This window comes from Malaya genurostris, chromosome 1 (genome assembly GCF_030247185.1).
Source record: "Malaya genurostris strain Urasoe2022 chromosome 1, Malgen_1.1, whole genome shotgun sequence".
Lineage (NCBI taxonomy): Eukaryota > Metazoa > Arthropoda > Insecta > Diptera > Culicidae > Malaya > Malaya genurostris.
The window spans coordinates 124369-146846 of record NC_080570.1 but is presented as its reverse complement, the minus strand read 5'-3'; the positions used below and the strand labels follow the sequence as shown (position 1 = coordinate 146846).

The 22478-nt window shown below is 34.2% G+C and overlaps 1 protein-coding gene across 1 annotated transcript in view; it reads left to right on the top strand.

Moving 5' to 3' along the window:
- Positions 1 to 22478, top strand: part of LOC131427209 (homeotic protein deformed-like) — a 91066-nt gene that overhangs the window by 27405 nt on the left and 41183 nt on the right. Inside the window, exon 3 of the mRNA XM_058590588.1 lies at positions 4504 to 4800. Within this exon, the coding sequence (XP_058446571.1) occupies positions 4504 to 4800 (297 nt within the window). The remainder of the gene's footprint in view (positions 1 to 4503; positions 4801 to 22478) is intronic.

Sequence of the window (22478 nt, the reverse complement as noted above, 5' to 3'; positions counted from 1 at the left end):
TCAATTTTCTCAGAGATGGCAGAACCAATTTTAACAAACTTAGGCTCGTTTGAAAGCTACTGTGACTATGACTATGACTATGACTTTTTGTTCCGGAGATATAATGGTATAAGTGACGTAACCGACAAAACGCGTTGTATTTATACGCGCTCAATTTTCTCAGAGATGAACCGATTTTAACAAACTTAGGCTCGTTTGAAAGCTACTGTCGGCCCATTTGATTAAGTTCAAAGATCAAATGGCTGTGATTTTTGGTTCCAGAGATATGTCGGTATAAGTGACGTAACCGACAAAACACTTTGATTTTTACCGCTCTTATACATATAAGGGTGCCAATATTTTGGGATCATCTCTCATTTCGTAAAGCGCTAGTGCTCAAAAGTTTAAGCACCTCGAAAAATGTCCTCATGCAAAATTTGAGCTAAATCTGACATGCGTAATAGGTGCTGCCCGGCAGTTAAGGTTTGAAAATTTTCAATCTTGAAAAAGCACCATAGGAAATTTTCCAACATTTTTTTTTTGGAAAATGTTTTTTTGATGCCGAAAGATTTAGTGTCATCTCAAAAAAAAAAATTTTTTTTAAATTAACTTTCTGGGACTTTTGATATTTTTTCTAAGTCCCAAAAAAAGTCGATTCCTTCAAAAAAATTTTTTTTGGTGTAACACTAAATCTCGACGTTTCATGCAATTCTAAGCCTTTTGGCATCAAAATTATTGTTTCCATTTCGAAAATTTCATGGTGATTTTTCAAGATATATGAAAATTCCACTAAGTGGACTAGAAAGGGTTTTTTTAGATTAGCATCACTCTTCTCATACAAATGGGCAACGCAAATGTCAAGCACTAGTTTGGAAAAATGATGCTGACGGTGTGACATAAACACTGGAGCATGCTTTTGTGAACTACTCGAATCAATCTGAATCAATTGGTGTCAAAATTAGTATCCGAAATTATTTAATAAAAGTATGAAATATATTTTCATGAGACTGTTATGAAAGAATAGAAAGGCATTATCACACCACTAGGTGGATTGGTTTTTTAAATCAAATTAAATAATCCTGATAATCGATTAAAATTTAATTGATTAGTTTTCAATGAATTTCATGTTATGGAAATTTAGACACAATATTAAATATAATTCCATGTAAAATAACGTGAACTGCAACGCTCCATTCATGTGCATCTAGCATGTAAATGTAAAATCACAGGGTTTTTTCGAAGTGTGTGTATAAACCTTCCCATACTTTATATTGAAGCATTCGTTTCTATATGTAAACGTACTATACCCACCTGTAAATCGAAGATCACGACTAAGATTGTAAGTATGAAATCGATAGAATTTTACCGTCATACCGTCATTTGGACTTGTCATATAAAACTAAGTTTACCAGTGGCCAGGTTTCGACGAATTAAAATTGAGCTAAAAACATTTTTATTTTGCGATTAGGTTATATAAGTTCTGTTGCGTAATCCTTTGTTTTTCTGTTCTTATTGCGTCTTAAATTATTGTGTTAATTAATTGTAATGACCTTCAGTGCACTTTTGTTACTCTCAATGATCAAACATTGAATACAGAATCAAAATATGACCTTAATTATCAGTACCTACTTTGAAATCGACCTAGTTTTTCTACGCGTCAGACGCACTAACCTTTTATAACAACTTTATAATGAATAATGTTTGTGAAGGTGCCAGTGTAAAACATTCCCTTCCTACAGATGTTCTATTCCTTCGTATATATATATATATATATATATATATATATATATATATATATATATATATATATATATATATATATATATATATATATATATATATATATATATATATATATATATATATATATATATATATATATATATATATATATATATATATATCACGTACACTCAAGTCTCTCTGTATGCGATTTTTTGTGCGGTTTCTATTTATTATTCGACTTTTTTATGTTATGTTATGTTATGCGATTTTTTTAGGCGATACGTATCACTCGCATACGCGATTAACGAGAAACCCAACGGATCGCTGCATAAATTATTTCAATTATTACCCGTACATACATATAAAGAAACAGAACTTTTGCACGATTGATTATCAAGGAATCGAGTATGGGACAGAAGTTGCTATCAATTTTCAGAGAAATGTTTCAGCGAAGGAAAAATTTCTGATAAACCTGTTCTACCAGCATATTGTAAAGCGGTTAATTGGACAAAGTTTTATTTATCTATACACACATACCAACTTCTCCATTACTTCTTTATGCACACAGTTGCTGATAAAATCAATACGTTTCAATTCACAAATATTAGAGGGTGCTGTTATCAAACGGAATGATTAATGAAGTATGTTGGCTATATTATTGCAATCTTTTGTTACTGCGTTGCTAAACTTCCCATTTATTTTAAAACGGTTTGATTGCTTTGACTCTAATTGAGTTTCACACCTTTTTCTGTCGTATTGCATTTAAACTCGAAATGGGTAAGTCTTTGTGGTAAATTCTGTCACTCGTATTACACAAGTGGAAGTGACAATTGACATCCTACACCTTGCGAGAAGCAAATTCGAGTGATGTGTAGGACGGTAAAGTGGACATAATCTTATGTTTGAGTAAGCCTCGATAAACGAATTCCTCTTCCCTAAGCCACACTTCACGTTACATATATTTTTCGATGTACGAAGGTCAGTATGATATACAATGGACGGACAGTGATATCCACAGATTGGTATTAAGGAGCATGTCTCGAACGGTCTTGCGTTTCAAACTAAAGATGAGTGCCAGATTTGGCTCTGGCTAGTGTTCGTAAAAGCTCTTTTGATTGTACATGAGAAGCTGTCATAATAACCATTGTCTCAGTTGATTGATGAATGTCTGATATACTACATTTTCTGCTACTTTATTCCATCCCGTTCTTCGTCTGCGTTTGGCTTGATTTCATAAACTATGCATAGGTGTATAGCCACCCGCTCGTTCACAAGTTTACTGACACTCGAAGATGTTATTGATTTGTTTTACTTTCCGGTTCCTGCTCTCAAGAGTTTAGGTTTCGATGGATCGGCATTGCAATTTTTTATATGTGTTAAATGTTTAAGTTTGGAATTCCTAGTTCAGGTATTTCAATCTACTCTCCACGGAATAAAATCGTTACATTCAAATCGTTTCAAATATCAGAGGACATTTTAAATAGAGTTGACAATATTAACAGATCAACTACAGTTTGGTTGGACAAACTGCATTGAAAATCACTGTTATCGCGTTGGAAAGTTGTGAAAATGGCACAACCGGTAACACCTTACAGTAGCTTGGCAGCAAAATTTTGAACTTGAAGTCAGGTGCGCTAGCCAGGAAAAAGTTACCAATGTACTATGGGAGTATGGACTTTCCTTGGATCTAACGAAACCTGTATCGGCAAAACTGTAATGAATCTCAATGAAACGTGTTTCTTATCTTCTAACGCATTTTTCAAAATTCAAACGGTTAAAACTCACTATAAAATCTATCAGAAAAGAAAGTCGAATTCTTTACCATACTTTTACAAAATACTATTCACATTGAAAAAAAAATTTGAACCCGTGTTGTTAAACTGAATATCAGTGTAAAAACTTTATTACCTCAAAGTAACGAAGCAGTTAATTTACCAAAAATATAATCCCATCATGCTAATTTCACGTGAGATAGTATCGTTGAAGCTGAATTCTAAAGTATGTTAGACGATTTAACAGGAAAATTAGAACTGGCACAAACACACGCTTCAGACTAAAGATCTAGCTACACGGTTTGAAATGCGAAACCCCTCATCAAGATTGTCACGGCCAAAAGGGCGATGGTTATGAAAACATGGTCTCGATCCAGCGCATCGAAAATTTCTACATCACCAACACAGTATTAAGCAAGAACGACCAACAACTGCACAGCTGTGAGTACTAATCGCCGTTTAGATACTCTTTTTCGTTTGTTAGCATGTTCGCTGTCACCGTTTTGTCACTTGTCGTCGCTATAACATTTGATCGCGTGAAATCTTAAGTAGCGCAAAAATATCTTTTAAACACCGATGTCAAAACAATAACATCAGAATTTTCAACGATATGCAAAGCAACAGTTTTTGGCACAGGTCATCGTATGATAGTTCCTAGCTCACACTACGGATTCAATATGATGAAATTACCTTCTCTGTATAAGTACAAGAAAATAAAACGTTCGCAAATTTTGTTTAAGAATCCATTGCAGGAGTGTGGGAGTCAGTGTAATGAAGTATGTAAACTATTCGGTTTCAATGTTACTACACTACATTTTTAAGAATAGCATAAGCCGATATACTGTAGTCTGAGCACAATCATTATGCGAAATCTGTCATTGTTTAGTAAATTGTCATTAATTAGTAAATTAGTAAATAATAGATAATCATAATGCAGTGCATAAAATATCCATCGTCTAACACGAATATATACTTTTAAAGTGAAACCAAACGAAATATGTAACAGGACATTTTTTTTTGTTTTCAGGTACCGTGAACGCGAACGGGGAAACGAAACGTCAGCGAACATCGTATACGCGCTACCAAACTCTGGAATTGGAGAAAGAGTTTCATTTCAATCGATACCTGACACGCAGACGAAGAATCGAAATCGCTCATGCTCTCTGCCTTACAGAGCGTCAAATTAAAATTTGGTTCCAAAACCGTCGAATGAAATGGAAAAAAGAGCATAAAATGGCATCAATGAACATTGTTCCGTATCACATGTCACCGTATGGGCATCCCTATCAGTTTGACATTCATCCGTCTCAATTTGCACATCTTAGTGCATAGGACGCGTGGCACTTTTCGGGTACTGGTTAGAGACTCAACCAGCTTTATCAGGAACAATATCAGGGATATCAAAATAATCAGGATAGTGTTTTGTTCGGTGGGAACTCTACACCATCTGATTCAACCAAGTATAATCAAGAGTTTTGATTTTCTCCAATCTAATAGAAGAAATTTGTGATTCTTCAAAATTAGACTTCGGGGAGTCGCAAAACCATACATTTGTATAATTGTGTATAGCAAGACGGTATTCCTGGTAGAAACTGATATTAGCTGCTGTTGAGGAAATCATCACATAATATGAAGTAGTTGCATCCTTCCTTTGATTATATCACATACACATCGATTTGAATCGGTTTTGTTTCAGTTATAGCATAGTTTGTAAATAGGCGATAAAATCAAAGGAAGTATCAAATTATTCTTCTCTAATCAGTATTCGAAAAGCAAGCCTCGCGTTACGTGGGGCATCTCTTCTAGTTCATAAGATAGCAACGGTGTAAACGCTTTCCCATAAATTTTGTCAATACATCTTGTATAGCACACTTGCATGCAAGCTTTGTGCTATAAAAATTAGCTTAGACTCATGTCTACTATCTTGCATATGGCAAAAAGGTGGGAATGGTGTAAGATAGAACGTACTTGTTTAGCTTTTATTTCGTTGCCAATTTTTTAGCATAATTACACAAACGAGTCCTATTGCGTTCATAAAATGTGTAGTATAGTTTACCTCCTGGCAAACCTTAGTTAATGATGTGAATCTGATGTTGGTCTGAAAAACAAAATTGATTTAAATATTTGCCGATAATTATGTTCATGCTCATCACACCACTTGTAAATATGGTTCAATTGAACTATCTTATTTATTACAATGCTGTAGAACTATTATGCAGTAGTATTAAGTAGTTAAATAACAACCAACGAAGATGCAATATTCAGATTTGACGTAATGTAATTCCTTATGCTCGGAAAACATGTAGTATTTGATTGGTCACGAAGAAAGATATTCACATTTGTATCTTTTCGTCATAAGTTGTCTACAAAATTTATGTTACCTTTATCAATCCCATAGTCTCCAAAATAAAAATTGTATTACAATTATCAACAAATTCGGATTACACAGGGATTATTTCAAAACATCACTTTTCTAGATGTTCAAAATTGAATAGTCAAGGTTTAAATACCAATCGAATTGAAATATTATAAGGTGAATGATATTTCTAATAAAGTATAACGATTGTAACTATAAAGAACTAAACCTTCATAAAGATTCTGTTCAAATTTACTTCAATAACTGAATGTAAGCCAGAAAATGAAAATAATGAAATGCATAACATTCCGAGATGATACTATTTTACCATTTTAAACGACGATTCTTGTTTTGTATCAAATAAAACAATGCGTTATAAACTCACAAATTTTCTTTTTTTTTTTTAAAGAGAACTGTTACTGTATTGTCAAGGCCACGTTAACATCCTCTAGTAATTTTTCTAGCATGTAGCTTAAACAAGTATCAAACGGCAGCGTTTTTGGTTGAGATACATTTGACTGTTACTTCGAACAACTTCTGATTTCGAGATTTTTCGCATTAACCAATAATCTTGTTTCGAATGGTAAAGCTGGACCGGTTTATTCATGATGATTACAAAAAATGTACTTAATAATTTATAGCTGAGAAAATAATTGCTGTGTAAATTTAAGATATTTGAATCAAAAGATGTTCGAAATAAATAGATCGACCGTACTGTGCAAACGTGGTGAAATACAATTTTATGTTTGTAGAATAATTGAATAACGAATAGTTATGATTATGTTTTTTTACAACTGGATCAATCATCCGCTATGAACCTTTAAACCGTTCATCTGATAAATTAGTTTCTAATAAAATTATTTCAGTGAAGAACACAAATTGATACAATATTTCGATTTAACTCATTTCTCCGAAAAACACCTTGAGCACACTCTGAAATAATCAAAAAGGTTTCTAGCTCACTTGGAATCAGTATCAAATATTACAAACGGTAATTAAATTAACAGTAGGTTGATAATTTAAACGTGTACCTAGGCTTCGAATGTCGAATGAATACATAATTAACACTCTGGATCACATGGGTGTTAAGCAAACGCATTCAAATAATTCATGCGAAACTGAATTCTTCATATTATGCAGATATTCTCACAATCATTTTTGTCTATATTTTGAAGTCTGAATACTTTTAAATCATAATTCTAATTTCAGTTTGAGAATTTTCTTTTTTCATGAGCTAAAATTTGAAGCCCTTTAATGCATTGAAACGCGAATCAAAAAGAGACAATACATGATCAAGGCAACGTATCAATCTGAGATGAGTGTAATGTAACAGCTAAGATAATTACTTATACCGAATGTGGAATTTGCTGCCTCCCGAGGAATGGTTGTCCGAAGCACCTTCTTCCCCCGCAAAGATATCCACGAGATCACATGGAGATCACCTGATCAACATACGAAAATCCAAGTCAAAAAATTTCTCATCGACAGCTGATTCTTCTTCGCTGTCATCAATGTCCGCACCTAACGCAGTGCAAACATTGAAACGGACCACTATCACAGCTTATCGACGGTGCACAACACTCGTCGCACACGAAAGCCGAGACTCAATATCAAGCAACTACGTAGCGATCGGACTGCCGAGAAATACGCACATCAGCTTAGGGTTATTTCTTCCAACGAAAGAGCAGCTGGGCGCGGTGTCTCTTGAAGATGGCTAGAGTTCCACCATAAGTAGCACTGTCGCAATTGTTTTAGGTACGAGGTGATCGAATCGAGGAAATGACTGGTTTGACGGCGAATACCAGCAGTTGGCCGAGGAAAATACAAGGTACTCCTTTGCCGTCGTCTACCACGAATAGCTAAAGAATTTGTAGGGACCAAACGAGAGTTATTGGTGCCCGAGCCACTACGGATCACATATTCGCGATTAATGAGTACTCCAGAAGCGTCGTGAATACAACGTATCCACGCATCACCTATTCATTGACTTCAAAGCGGCATACGACACAATCGATCAAGAACATCTAAGGCAGATTATGCAGGAATCTCGGAGAGGGCTACAGCAAGATGATGGACTATCTTGTCTCTTGTTTAATATTGCTTTGGAAGGAGTTTTGCGAACAGTGAGGATCGACACGAGTGGTACAATCTGCCGAAAGTTCGTACAGCTTTTTGGCTTCACTGACGACGTTGATATTGTGAAACGTAACGTAAATTTTAAAAGATGATGGGAACATACATCGGATTAAAAGTCGAAGCTAGACGTGTAGGTCCCCATATACTTTCAGTTTTACGTACCTTTGATAGAATAAATACCTGAATAATTTGCTGAGCTGAATGTGTGTTAGCTCAGTTTTGCCATTTGTTCCTTCAGTATTCATGTTAGTTTCGACAGTTTTTTTTATGGTGGCGATCGTTCCAAAATTTCGAAATATCGGCTTTAGTTATGCGACTACTTTTCTATTTTATTGCTGTAAATATCATTTTGCAGATTCCATAACTCCGGCAAAGATATGTACGCTTCCATATATGACAAAACGTGTTCCTCTTTTGATACACTCATTGTTCTGATTAAAAGAAAAATGATGGACTGAACGATTAACTGAAGAACTGTCAGTTAATTGGATTGAATTGAACTCAACGGACGCGTGGCAGGATGAACTCAACAGTCATTTCAGTTAGTCGTTCAGGTATGACGTCATACACGAAAAATAACCGTAAAACTGAAAGTGTTAAAGCCTTATCGGACTGGCTATAAATACGTCGAAATATTAATACATGAGAGGAAGGGGTTCTTAAAAAGAAACACTTTGCCTCCCACCACGAATATTGGTAGACGGAGATGATATAGAGGTGGTTGACGAGTTCGTGTCTTTGGGCTCACTGGTGACCGCCAAAAAATCGTGCCTATTTTGGACTCAGTAAAACATTTCGATCGTGAAAAGTACGCCACCGCACGACATTAACCATCTACAAAAACACTCATTAGACCGGTTGTTCTCTATGGCCACGAGATCTGGACTACGTTGGCAGAAGATCAACGGGCCCTTAGTGTTTTCGAAAAAAAGTACTGCATCTATAGCGGAGTGTAAATGGAAAACGGCGAATAAACCACGAATTACCACAGCTGCATAAGCGAGTGAGGTGGGATGATCCAGTAGAGGGTTATTTACGAAGTATCCGGGCCTTGAGTGGCTAGCGAAGAGCGGCCATTCAACGAGGTACATGGAGACGTATGCTAGATACAGAAAAAACATCACAGGACTAAACTGTTAGGATAAAGATGTGGGATTTTTTGCTTAGCAGATCATTTCGAATATTTAAAATAGGCCTGAAAGCAAATTTTTTCTTTTTCATGGATTGTTACCACTATACCTAGTTCAGTGTTGGTCACATATGGATTAGTTTCTACTTGCAGCGAATTAACGAACGGCATTAACGAACCGCACAGAATGCAAGTTGATTAAATAGTAATTCTATGCTAAGGGACTCTTTTAACTAATAACTAATTCTTCGCTCTTTTCAAATAGTAGCGCAGCGTCTATGCTATTCGAAATACAAAATGAACAAAATGTCGTCTCTATTAGGAGAAGCCCTGAGAACGCAAAACGCAATAAAAATTAGACATTCTTCGTTATAAATAGAACTAATCATCTAAAATACTCGAATATTTCCAAGAAGTAGGTGTAATAATACTGAAAATCTATCGAGTTATGGATGTTCGAAATCTGAAAACATAGTCGAGTTGTATTTGTTGTATTGGTCGGTTTATTTCCCAAATTTTGAAATTGTACCCTACCAATGTAACATGACTAACAAAGATGTATGACACAAAATACAATATTTCGAAACAATCAACAGTCTCCAAAATGAGAAACAGACTTCTCAGCCCATTCATAGCGCACAGAATAATTGCATGGCTAGTACTACGATCCAACTGATCCTTGAAAGACTAGTGCCCTATGTATTGAACCGCCAACCCGGGCACCCGTAAGTCTCCGTGCTTCCCAGCTATAAGGTAAGATAATCTATGACGAATTCCAACCACGCCACTTTGAAGTCTTAGCACTGCATAAGACTGCATGCACCTATCGCAGTACAAATATAAATCTAGACTTTACATATTTCGATCAAAACTCCCGACAGTGCATTACACTCGCCATAGTCATCACAGACGATATGTGCATGAATTTAGACGTCAGTTGAGGGTTGAATCCACTATAATGACGAGGGGGCTACCACGTTTGGCATAAAGCCGTTTGGCATGGTTATTTGACATAATGGTTGTTTTACATAATAGTCATTTGGTATAACAGATCAACATGCTGCTCAAAAGAATTTGTTCTAATTTACTGCGATTTTGAATATGATGTCTTTGTTTATGGTCTTATGATTCCATACATAATTCCTGAATTTCATTCGGATCTGACTTCTGGTTCCAGAATTACAAGGTTATGGATGTCCAAAATTTCAAACCGTCGTAAACCGCACCGGTACGTACATGCGGTGGTACGGAAGAAGTAAACACAACACCACCTCTACGAACGAAGCACGCTCTGTGTGGTGTTCGATTTCGTACATGCGATAAAGAAAACGAAAACCAGCAACGAATCTCGATTTTTAAAACACAAGCCAGTCCACCGGCACCAACCACATAATGTCATTATACCACTAGGTGGATTAAGACAGGTTTTTCTAAGAGTGTAGGACACCATTGTATTTTATTTAAATCGTACTTCCTGTTTCGGTAACGCGGGTTGTTGAATACGGCGAAATATCAAATAACCGTATAAATAACACCAATTGGTAGCATTGACTTCATATATCTTATTCCGTAAGCACTGGAAATGACGATAAATAGCTTCGAAATGGAGGTCACATAGACAGGGTTTTCCAAATATGGAAGTATTTATCGTTCAATCGACCTAATAATCAGGAGGAATCGGATATAATTTTTGGATGATATAAACAAAAAAGTTTTCGACCTTCAAATTTTGAGTGCCATAGCATAGAATTTGTGGCATTGTGTAGCGTTGTGCGCAATAGTTTTGCTGGATTAAGTATAGTTTGTCCTCACGTATACTCTTTCAGTTCTGGCTTTTACAATAGCTTTTGAACCCTTGATTTACGAGGTGGCATTTGTGCAAAGGCACTGCTGGAACGAATACAGTTTTCAAAAATAATGATAGACGCAGGAAGCCATGTGTGCATAACAAGGATTTCAACATAACCATAAGTGAACGGCTGAAAACAAAAATCGGATAAGTGCAGCTTAGTTTGGAAAACCCTTTTAAATTTGTTTGAATGAAAAAATCGGATAAAAACATCCATGTCCATGTCCAGTTTTTGCTCTCAATGTTTATATCCGGTTTTTGCATTAAAAAATACTTAAACGGGTTTTCCAAACTAATATGCACTTATTCGACTTTTGCATTCTGTCGTTCAATTTTGAATCGATTTTCTGGTCTTGGCCAGGTTTGTTCTCGTCAGATTTATGAAAAAAATAGAAGAGCTCAAACTTGTTCAAAAAACATTTTATGTTTTTTTTATCTTTGATTTTTTGAATGTGGAAAGTGAAACGGCAAACGGAATTTCTATCGCGTGAAAGTGATTCAAACAACAATGTTCTAAAATTGAAAAACATGCAATTTGCAATGTTCTAAAATTGAAAAACATAATAAAGGGCACAATTTTTATCAAGCTCAGTCTCAAAGCAACCCCTCAATAGTCTTCCAGATCGGGGCAAATTGAAGATATTCCGTGGCCTGCTAGAGAATTTGGTTCGTATTCGGGTTCCGTTTTAGTCGAATGAGAAGGTGCGAAATGGCTTATGAATTAATTTGTTTTGTATGGGATCATAACACTATCCATTTGAATCTAAGTTTGTAAAAATCGTTCACGCCGTCTCTGAGAAAAGTTGGTAAGTAATTTGAAATTGAAATTTTTACACTCAAATTCTAATTAAGAAATTACACTCAACATCAAATACAGAAATTTTCTATGTGAATAAAAGATTTTCATTTCAATATAATTTTGTGAAAATTGATTAAGTTCTTGTGCACATTTTACCCCATGATTACGAAAGCGGAAGTCAAATTTAAACAAAATTCAGGCATTTTGCGTATTCGACAAATTGAGTCGAAAGATATGTGACACTTGGCCCTCCGGGACTCGGTTCAAAAGTCGGTTTTCACAGTGATTGCATAACCTTTCTATATGAAAAAAAACAACAAATGATACAATATTCTGATTCTGATCATTCAAGTTATATCAGAGATTCATATACAGTGTATAAATTTATCTAAACCTATTTCATGTTATGTTACTTTGAGGGAAAGTTGAAAATTATCAACGAAAATATGTAGTACTTCTGGAAATTTTACTGACACAGATCAAAACAATTCCGTAAAAAGAAACACAGCAATCACTTGTATCCTAAATACTATTGTTAAAAAATGCCACATTAATGTCTCAAATTGACCCTACCATTTAATACTGATTTTGAAAATATTCTGTAAACTACAATGATGTCTAGAATGCACAATGGAGAATAAGTATTATAAATAATACTCTTTTCAATTTTCTAAATAAGTGCATTCAACGATTATTGCAACTTATTTGAAGGATTTGAAGCAATTCGTCATGACTCATTTAGTCAATTTACAGAGTTATCAGCTTAGCAAACTTGAAAACAAAGCTTGAAGAATTTGTCACAATTAGTTGATATTCTACTGACAATAAATAAAGGTCACAGTAGGTATTCCAAACATGTCTGTTCATTAGGCAGCAGTTCCTGCAATATTTTTAAGGACAATAAAAAAATACAATTGAATCATACATCAAGTAACGCACCTGGTAAATTACTGTTGCTGAATTATGTTACATTACCTTCAGTGATAATAAACATCCAAAGTACATTTGAAACGTCCTTAACCAATTTCATCAAGCTACATTTGAAACTTTAGGATTTGTATTCAAAGATACGAACTCAAGACACGTTAATAGAGTGTGAAAAAGGCTATAGAAACGTTTATAGTCCAACCAAATGGTCCAATGTAGAAAGAGCCTCGAGAGAACGAAGTTTTGCGATAACTCGTGAATAGTCGAAACCAACACTCATCGAAAAGATGAGACCACCATGCTTACCAAAGCTTTTCCCTGTAGCAACGTACACACAAATACAGCTTTATAATATAAGAATGGTAGGAGGCTATGCGACGATATCATTTCACAGTAGAAAAAGAGAGAAATCCGGATATCTAGCAGGGACAAGTCTCACAACTGCTCTGCAAATTTAGTTGATTTCTTGACTTCTAACATTGAACACATCCAAAGTGTAGACAAAAATTCTATTTTACAGAAGACAGAATAAGTTTTTTCATTCATCATTAGCATCTCTCCGTGAAAAGTGTACATATCATGTGAAAAGGTGTTCGGAGATTTTGTCGATATCGTGCAATAATTGGAGAGTATAAGTAAGTACAAGTTCAGATCGTGAACCAGTGGAAATCCAATTTATGCTTTACAGAGCTTATAAATATTTCTGAGATCTTCTGTCTAAATCTCCTCAACTAAATACAATAAACAATTTATTCAGGATTTAGTTTAACTGCGAAATTCAATATATATATATATATATATATATATATATATATATATATATATATATATATATATATATATATATATATATATATATATATATATATATATATATATATATATATATATATATATATATATACAGGGTGATTTTTTAAGAGCTTGAGAAATTTTTTAAACAATAAAACGCATAAAATTTGCAAAATCTCATCGGTTCTTTATTTTAAACGTTAGATTGGTACATGACATTTACTTTTTGAAGATAATTTCATTTAAATGTTGACCGCGGCTGCGTCTTAGGTGGTCCATTCGGAAAGTCCAATTTTGGGCAACTTTTTCGAGCATTTCGGCCGGAATAGCCCGAATTTCTTCGGAAATGTTGTCTTCCAAAGCTGGAATAGTTACTGGCTTATTTCTGTAGACTTTAGACTTGACGTAGCCCCACAAAAAATAGTCTAAAGGCGTCAAATCGCATGATCTTGGTGGCCAACTTACCGGTCCATTTCTTGAGATGAATTGTTCTCCGAAGTTTTCCCTCAAAATGGCCATAGAATCGCGAGCTGTGTGGCATGTAGCGCCATCTTGTTGAAACCACATGTCAACCAAGTTCAGTTCTTCCATTTTTGGCAACAAAAAGTTTGTTAGCATCGAACGATAGCGATCGCCATTCACTGTAACGTTGCGTCCAACAGCATCTTTGAAAAAATACGGTCCAATGATTCCACCAGCGTACAAACCACACCAAACAGTGCATTTTTCGGGATGCATGGGCAGTTCTTGAACGGCTTCTGGTTGCTCTTCACTCCAAATGCGGCAATTTTGCTTATTTACGTAGCCATTCAACCAGAAATGAGCCTCATCGCTGAACAAAATTTGTCGATAAAAAAGCGGATTTTCTGCCAACTTTTCTAGGGCCCATTCACTGATTTGCAAGCGTTGCTCGTTAGTAAGTCTATTCATGATGAAATGTCAGAGCATACTGAGCAAATAATAATGCATGAAAATCATAACCTCAAAAAATCTGAGCAAATACTAATGCATGAAAATCCTAACCTCAAAAAAATCACCTTTTATATATATATATATATATATATATATATATATATATATATATATATATATACATATTGAGACGTGTCGAACAATCCTGTACGCATGTGTACCATTTTTTGTTCTCGTTGAAGGAGCTGCAAATATCCTATAATGTTCTGCCTGTTGGGCCTTGTCAAAGCAAGGTTTTTATACAACATACTGCATAAAATGGCGGGTGAAAAACTTTCACTTTATATTTTTTACAATCAGTCCACAAGTTAAATTATCAATTTTTCGAAATCTGATCAATAAACTTCCTATTTTTAAATTATTTTGTGCTTTGAAACATGTGATAAACCCATACTTTTGTTCCTTTCCTTTTGAAATATTAATTTCTTTTAACAGAATTGTTTTCAGATAATTTCCAGATCCTGATTACATGTATTGCCAATGCCTTTAACTTTTGAAGGATTCAACACTCGATCAACATGTCATACCAAAACTATTACTTTTGTTGATATATGTTTGAAAATTTGATTTTTCCAACTACTAATGAGACTAGTCTGATATCAGCACTTGTTACGGAAACAGCTTGTTGTTATAAACTTGTTACGGCTTGATGATCGGGAATATTATCTATGCTAACTGGATAGTGTCGGATATGCTGTAACATAAAATAATATATATGGTCGAACTTCCCGCCAAATTGACAAGACCCTTCCAGATTTTAAAGAAACTTTTTGTACATGTAGATTTTTTTCACAAAAAGCCATTGTATAATTGGTTTTTCCAAAATTTATCTAGACTTTCTTTTGAAAAGGGTTCATTTTTTTCCAGTTTTTTTTCAAAGGCTTTCAATGGGAAGATTATGACTAGACTGGTCCACACTAAAAATATCGGTTAGCACAAGGAAAAGTTTTTTTCTAGAAGCTTTATTTCATAATTATACAATTACATATCTTGTGACCAAATATCATTCATATCAAAAACGGTGTTTTCTAATTCTAATGATCGAGTTGGCTTGAAATTAGTCTATTGAAACCGAGCTTAAGATTTAAGACCAAAACTGAAAAAAAATCTGTTTACCATTGAACTTACTGGTATCACAAAATTAGCGAATGTATTTCAATTCTACAAACAAAAACTTGTACCTTGATATCAGAAACAGAGTTTTAAATTATACTACTTTCGGTTTATTTTTCGATTCGGGTTCCTATTAAACACCAAATAAATATTTCATAAAACACGGAACCTCAACGTAAAGTGTTCAACTGTACACGGTACCTCGACTTCTGTAGGAAACGAAAAAATTAATTTTAACGATATAACGTTTCCTCAGAATAAACTATTTAAATACACAGAAAGAAATAATGAAATTTACACGAGATGTAAATCAATAGTAACATGGAATAGACATGGGTTGAATCGAAATTTTGATTGAAAACCTTCATCGATGCAAAACTAAATTGAATTGCATTGAGTTTTCAATGAATATAACTGTATCTTTCAATTAACGCTTATTTTGCGATTAAATTGTATTGAAACGTACAGAATTGTAAAGTAATTTTATGTTTAATTACCTGCTCCAAATATGTGCATGAAAATAGATGTAAATTCACAAAATATTTTTATCTGTGTAGTGAATATAAAACTCTGATAAGCTTAATTCAAATTGGATCAAAAGTTAAACTCTTCTAAAAAACATCGTTATCAATCGTTTTCGCAATGACAATAACTTAAAGTAACTTTAGTCGAATCGGAATTAAACGAATATTCCCGAATTCGATCATTATGTCAAGAGAATTCAAAATCCTGACTGATTTGAAGATATCACACTAACAAAATTGTTTTGATAGATAAATTTTTTTACCTATAAAATTCTAATTGTTATATTTCATAATCAAAGGCTAGAATCCGGCATGAAGGGGATGAGCTAGTGTGACGACAGTTTTTAGCACTATTTTTAAATCATCGTAATATAGCACAAATACAAATTAAATCAGTTTTAAACCAAATCTAGAAGAATTTTATCCTTTTTTGCATCGTCGAGCTAAATGATCTTGTGGAATTTTAAACAATCTTTACCATATGAAAGCATAGTGAAATTCAATAACAACCTGGTAAACAATGAGATTTTTTATTTGAGCCTAAGTTTGAGAAAATCGATCAAACCATCTGAGAAAAATGAGTGACTTTTTTGACACATGCCCACACACACACTTGGCCTTGGAAAAATGGAAAGACGTGACCTTGATCATAGTGGCAGATAGTAAAAAGAAATGATTGTAAATTGCATTATAATACGATACCTCTAAACAAGAAGTAGCTGTTATTTTCAGATTCCCATTTAGTATGGGACCACAAGACCGTTCATTTGCATTTGGGTTTGTGAAAATCGGTCCAGCCTTCTCCGATTATGCACAATGGATAATAAGCATTATAAATAATCCACTTTTCAATTGACTAAATAAGTGCATTCAATGGTTATAGCAACTAATTTGAAGGATTTGAAGCAATTCGTCATAACTTATTTAGTCAATTTACAGAGTTATCAGCTTAGCATACGTGAAAACGAAGCTTGAAGTTCTTGAAGATTTTGTCACACTTAGTTGATATTCTACTAACAATAAATAAATGTCACATAGGTATTCCAAACATGTCTGTTCATTAGGCAGAAATGATTTCAATTACATTATAATACACTACCTGTAAACAAAAAGTAGCTGTTCAATACAGAATTCTGATCCCATACGATACAGATTTACATATCTTTCTCCTGAAAAATATAGATTTCAATGTGCAACCCTGCATGCTATATGAAATTTAACAAAGCACATTGTTAGCTTCGTTCGAAAGGCGGTGGCGTTTTTCTTTTCCATACCAGCACATACCGATGTATACCGGTTTTGCATCGGTGTTTCTGAAAAAAATAAATGAAGTTAAAAATTATCCATTATTACAGCGTGAGAGGAGCCAGAAGTCGGTTCTGGATTTACATTTCGGTTACTTTTTAAAGAATTTCAAGACCTTTTATTTCCATTTTGGTTTGTGAAAATCGACTGAGAAATGAGTGCCCATTTTCTCAAGTCTTTGCACATATTACCATGTAATTCAAGAACCGGAAAAGGGGACGGGTATAGCGTGATGGGTAAGTCGATGCCTTTCACGCAGCCCGTCTGGGTTCGATTCCCAACCCCGCACATAGGGTCAGAAAGTTTTTCTGGCCCGAAGAGGCGAAATGACATTAATGTTAAAACCTCTATAATTGAAACAAAAAAAAAAAAAAAAAAGAACCGGAAATCGTACAGATATGAAATTCAATAGCAAGCTATGGGACCATAAGTCCTTTCGTTTTAATCTAAGTTTGGGAAAATCGGTTAAGCCATCTCTACGAAAGATGAGTGACAATTTTTTCCAATTTGTTTGTGGGCATATTACCCAAAAAATATACTCCATTTTTTACTTAGTACTCGAGACTCTGTTCGAAACTAAAATAAATAAAATTATTTCAAAAGAAAGAAGTGAAGTTTTGTCTTTCTGCTATTCAAGTTAGCTATCTGCTCGTCTGCTGCAAAATATGAATAAACTAAAAAATCATTGCAGACACAAAGCCATATATTTGATATATAAATTTGTTCAACAGTCAATCTACGGATATAATGCCTTACTCTCTATGCCGCAATATGCTCCGTCTCAAACAATTGTTTTATAGACTTCGAACGATTATTAAAACAAAATGTAGCACTGGTGGATCGAAAATTTTGGTTGCAATTAATTGATTACGCATACAATTTTTAATGAAAGTAATATTTTTTTTCTATTTTGACATTTCATGGGGCATTGTTCATTGTTGTGCGGTATAATGTCATTTGTTGTTGGGCATATCAATAATTTTTTGTGAGGCATTTTATTCGGATGCTGAGGCGTTAGTTCTAAGGCAAATGAACAAAATTATTTTCATCAATCAGTATCCACACTTCTAGCAGAATCATGAAAATTTATGTTTCTCAGCCGTAAGCTAATGGATTATCTACATTATCGAAGAAAATATATTGGTATATACATATAGAAATAGCTCAGTAAGGCGTAAGGGGTAAGGTATTTAATAACACTTTAACTTGGCTGTTAATAGAAAAATATGTGATGCAACACTATTGTTTATAAAGAATGAGAGAAACAGCGTTTTGTGCACTTTGGTTCATAACAAACTATATGAGATTCAAACCATCTTTCTCTCAGGCAGATTCCTGAAATGCGATGCTTATGATTTGTCTTTGAAGTTGGATAATTAATAAGCGTGTCAATATTTAAAAAAAATACACTTTCAGAGATTATCCCCATTCATAACACTTCTCGTAAATAAGATTTGGCAGATTTTCAGAAGCAACAAACAACAGGATTAACAACAAAAGGTGTCGTTTATCCCTGCTAATCTTCTACTACTTCCCACGACGTTTGTGTAGGCATGAAAAGAAATATTGTATGATACTCTGCAATCCTTTCTACCCTCAATAGCTTGGACCTATTGCGAGTGAGGCATGCAATGGCTGTATGATTTCCTCTCATTGACAAAATATTCTGATGCGCTTGGAGTGTAAAAAATCTCTGGTATGAACATGTTTTGCCTTTATGTAAAACCTATCGATATTTTCCATTTTTTTAGGAATGATAGTAGTTGTCTTATGGTACTTTTTTCGGTTTGAATGAAAATCACCATAGAACAGATCTACGGTAAAAGTAACAACTATTTGTCTATTGGAAGGGACAACAAAATCAGATTTTAGTCAATCCATGGAAGGTTTGGTATAAATAACATAAATTCCTTTCAGAAAGCAGTATTAGGAATGAGACATGAACGATTTTTGTTTTACAGAATTAAGGTCGATTTTTGTTTTACAGAATTAAGGTCGAGCTACATCGTGTATAAACCATATTAGCATATAATAAATGTAGTACAACGCACTACATTTAAATGTAGTACAACGCACTAATGTTTGTCCTATTTATGGAAATTTTCAGACTGGTCTACATTCGACTGACGTTTGTCAATTATAACTTCATCTCCACTAGATCTCATGCACAATTTGCTTATACAAGTTATTAACCCGCGTTCGCATCCGTCTGCTAATCACTACAACCAATTGTATCTTTCTAGGTATTTTCAGCCATCTTTTCGTTTGCGCGTCAATTCCAAATCAACATCACTCTTGTCATCGGTACGAAGCGGAAGGGAACGTCTCGGCTGACGACAGCTCAAAATGTGCACAGACACAAATATATGCATAGGTAGGACACCTCTCCCTTTTTTCGTTTCGATTGTGAACTATATTCTACTGATTGATACGTCACCTCTACATTCAGAAGTGTGTACGTAACGCAAGCGAATGAGAGATCCTTATGGACAGTTGGAAGACGCGCGCATATCACATATACTTACACTAACGGTGGTATTGGTAATGTTGTTATGTATATTTGGTGGACATGTATTCAATTCCAGGATCCAAAACGAAGCTACCGAGTGACTACTTCAATTGTATAGATTTTATACGCAAAAGTTTTAAAATGTTAGATTACCTAAAGTTCACAGTATGATCGATAAAAAGATAACATTCATAGATATTAACAATGGCGCGATTAAACGGATATACTGGCATTAATCGCTAATCATAACAATAGGCAAAAGAATAATACGAATCTTCGTAATCTATCTATACTTGTTAGGTTGATAATGGCAGTTTGAGAATATATTGAGAAGATTCGAACATGTAAGATCAAAAATCATCAACTTCAATCATTTGCACTTTAAAAATTTACTTTGAAATTTATAAAAAACCTAAGTTAAAACTAGTGTTGTTATATTTGAAACTTACCATAACTATTCCAAAATATTTTACAGTAAGTGAAATTTATGTGCAAAAACGAATACCTTTTACTTAAATTTAACTTCTTATATTTATCGTTCATTTCAATATAAGTAAATGAATATAGGAAACGAGAAGGCTTTAGAGTCCGTAGAATCGAAACACAGTGAGCCTAACACATATTGCTATTGCATTTTGCATGAAAGGAGCAAACTTTTGAATGAATAGATGAAACTTGTTATAATCATTATAATAATTACTCTACTAATATTTAAATTTCTGTTTAACTTGTAGGTGCTGTGAGTCCTTCATTTGTTGTACCGTGGAAATCAAGAAGTCTTCGAACATTATCTTATTGAATTTTGTTCTACATCTACCCTGTAGATCCGAATTTGTTTGAACATTAACAAGCGACAAATTCGGTTCTAGAGAGGTTTGTGTGGGGCAATTGTGAACAACTTATTGAACTATACGGATTTAGCCCTTACCTCACAACATAAAGTAAACTTGCAATAAAAGAATAAATAAAAATCATCTCGTATATTTACCTTATCAAATATCACAAATATAAGTTTCACACTGAGTTTGTTCCATCCGTATTGTAAATACTCACTCTTTAATACAATAAAAAAAATTATTGCACTCTGCTTGGATTGGACTCTATTCTAGTGAAGCACAAAATAAAAGGTTCGCAATACTATGGCTAGAGATAAATTAGGTTGTTCAAAATATTAATATTATCTATTAGTAGACAGTATTCATGGGTGTAGGGTGAATCCGATTTAAAAATAACACACTTATTTTCCAATATGCTAAATCCACAATTTTTATAATTCGGTGTTGATGGTTTTAACGATTTTAAGATCCTCGGTCATAAAACCATGATATATCAAATTGATCAGAGGACTTTTACCCAGTGCGTGGATTTCAGATATTATACGGAGTATTCAATATTTAGGAATCTATTAACATACAAACTTAAACACAAGCAAAACTGGATTTTACCTTTATGTTTTTATTAGAAATAAATTATTAAAAAAATCATTTTAGGTGTTGCTTTTTAACATAAAGGAGATAAAAATCCTGGCGAATAGTTTAGTAGCGTCTCTTCAATCGTTATGACGCGCTTCCTAGTTTAGGCACTTCAAAGGAATGGTATGGCGAACTGTATCTCCGGAAATATTCAAAGTTTGACGTTTAGACCTAGTAGTCATGTCCTCTGTTTATATATCTGTCTATCGGTTTAACGCAAAAAATAGAGAGTTCATAGAGTGCGTAAATCCCAGTAGGTTCGAAGTTCAAAAATTAAATTTTATTTTTGAATTTTGAAACCAAATCCGTTGAAAATTTAATAGGTGCTTGGACAATTCAATTTTTAATTTTAGTCTCATTTTGGTAATTTTGATAGACTCGGTTCAGCAATTTTCGAGAGCAAGTGCACATCTCTGTCATTTCGATTCAACCCATGTCTATTCCATGTTACTATTGATTTACATCTCGTGTAAATTTCATTATTTCTTTCTGTGTATTACATATCGTTTATTTATACCTGACTTTAACCTAGTTACACAGATTTGTTTATTTATTTATTTGTTTCTTATGATTCATCTGACATAGTTTGTCTTAATGAATAAAAATCAATGAACTAAGTACACTAAAATTAATTTTCACGATACACAATATGAAAAAGGTCAAGTAGACGTTGATGAAACACACGGGTCGACACATTAAAATCGAAATACTGGAAAAACTCGTTGAATCTCTTACAGACAGAGCGAAAAGGTTCGTGCTGTCTATAAACCGTATTCCTTGATTCCAGGAGCAGAAAGTTGCGTTGACGAAGTGATCTTTCCGGTGCGTAGAGATTTAACCGCATTAGCCAAGGTGGGAACTCCATATCCCCCAAAAGCAGTTTAGCAGCAAATGTAGCTTGAGCAATGATTCGTCGTGTTTCCAATGGCTCAAGATTCAATAGACGACATCGATCGGTATAGGGCGGTAAATTCATGAGGTCACGCCACGGTAGCAGGCGCAGAGCGTATCGCACAAATTTTCGTTGAACAGCTTCAATCCTAGTATTCCAGAGAGCATGGTAAGGGCACCATACCACAGCGTTTGACTCGAGTATAGAGCGTACAAGTGAGCAATACA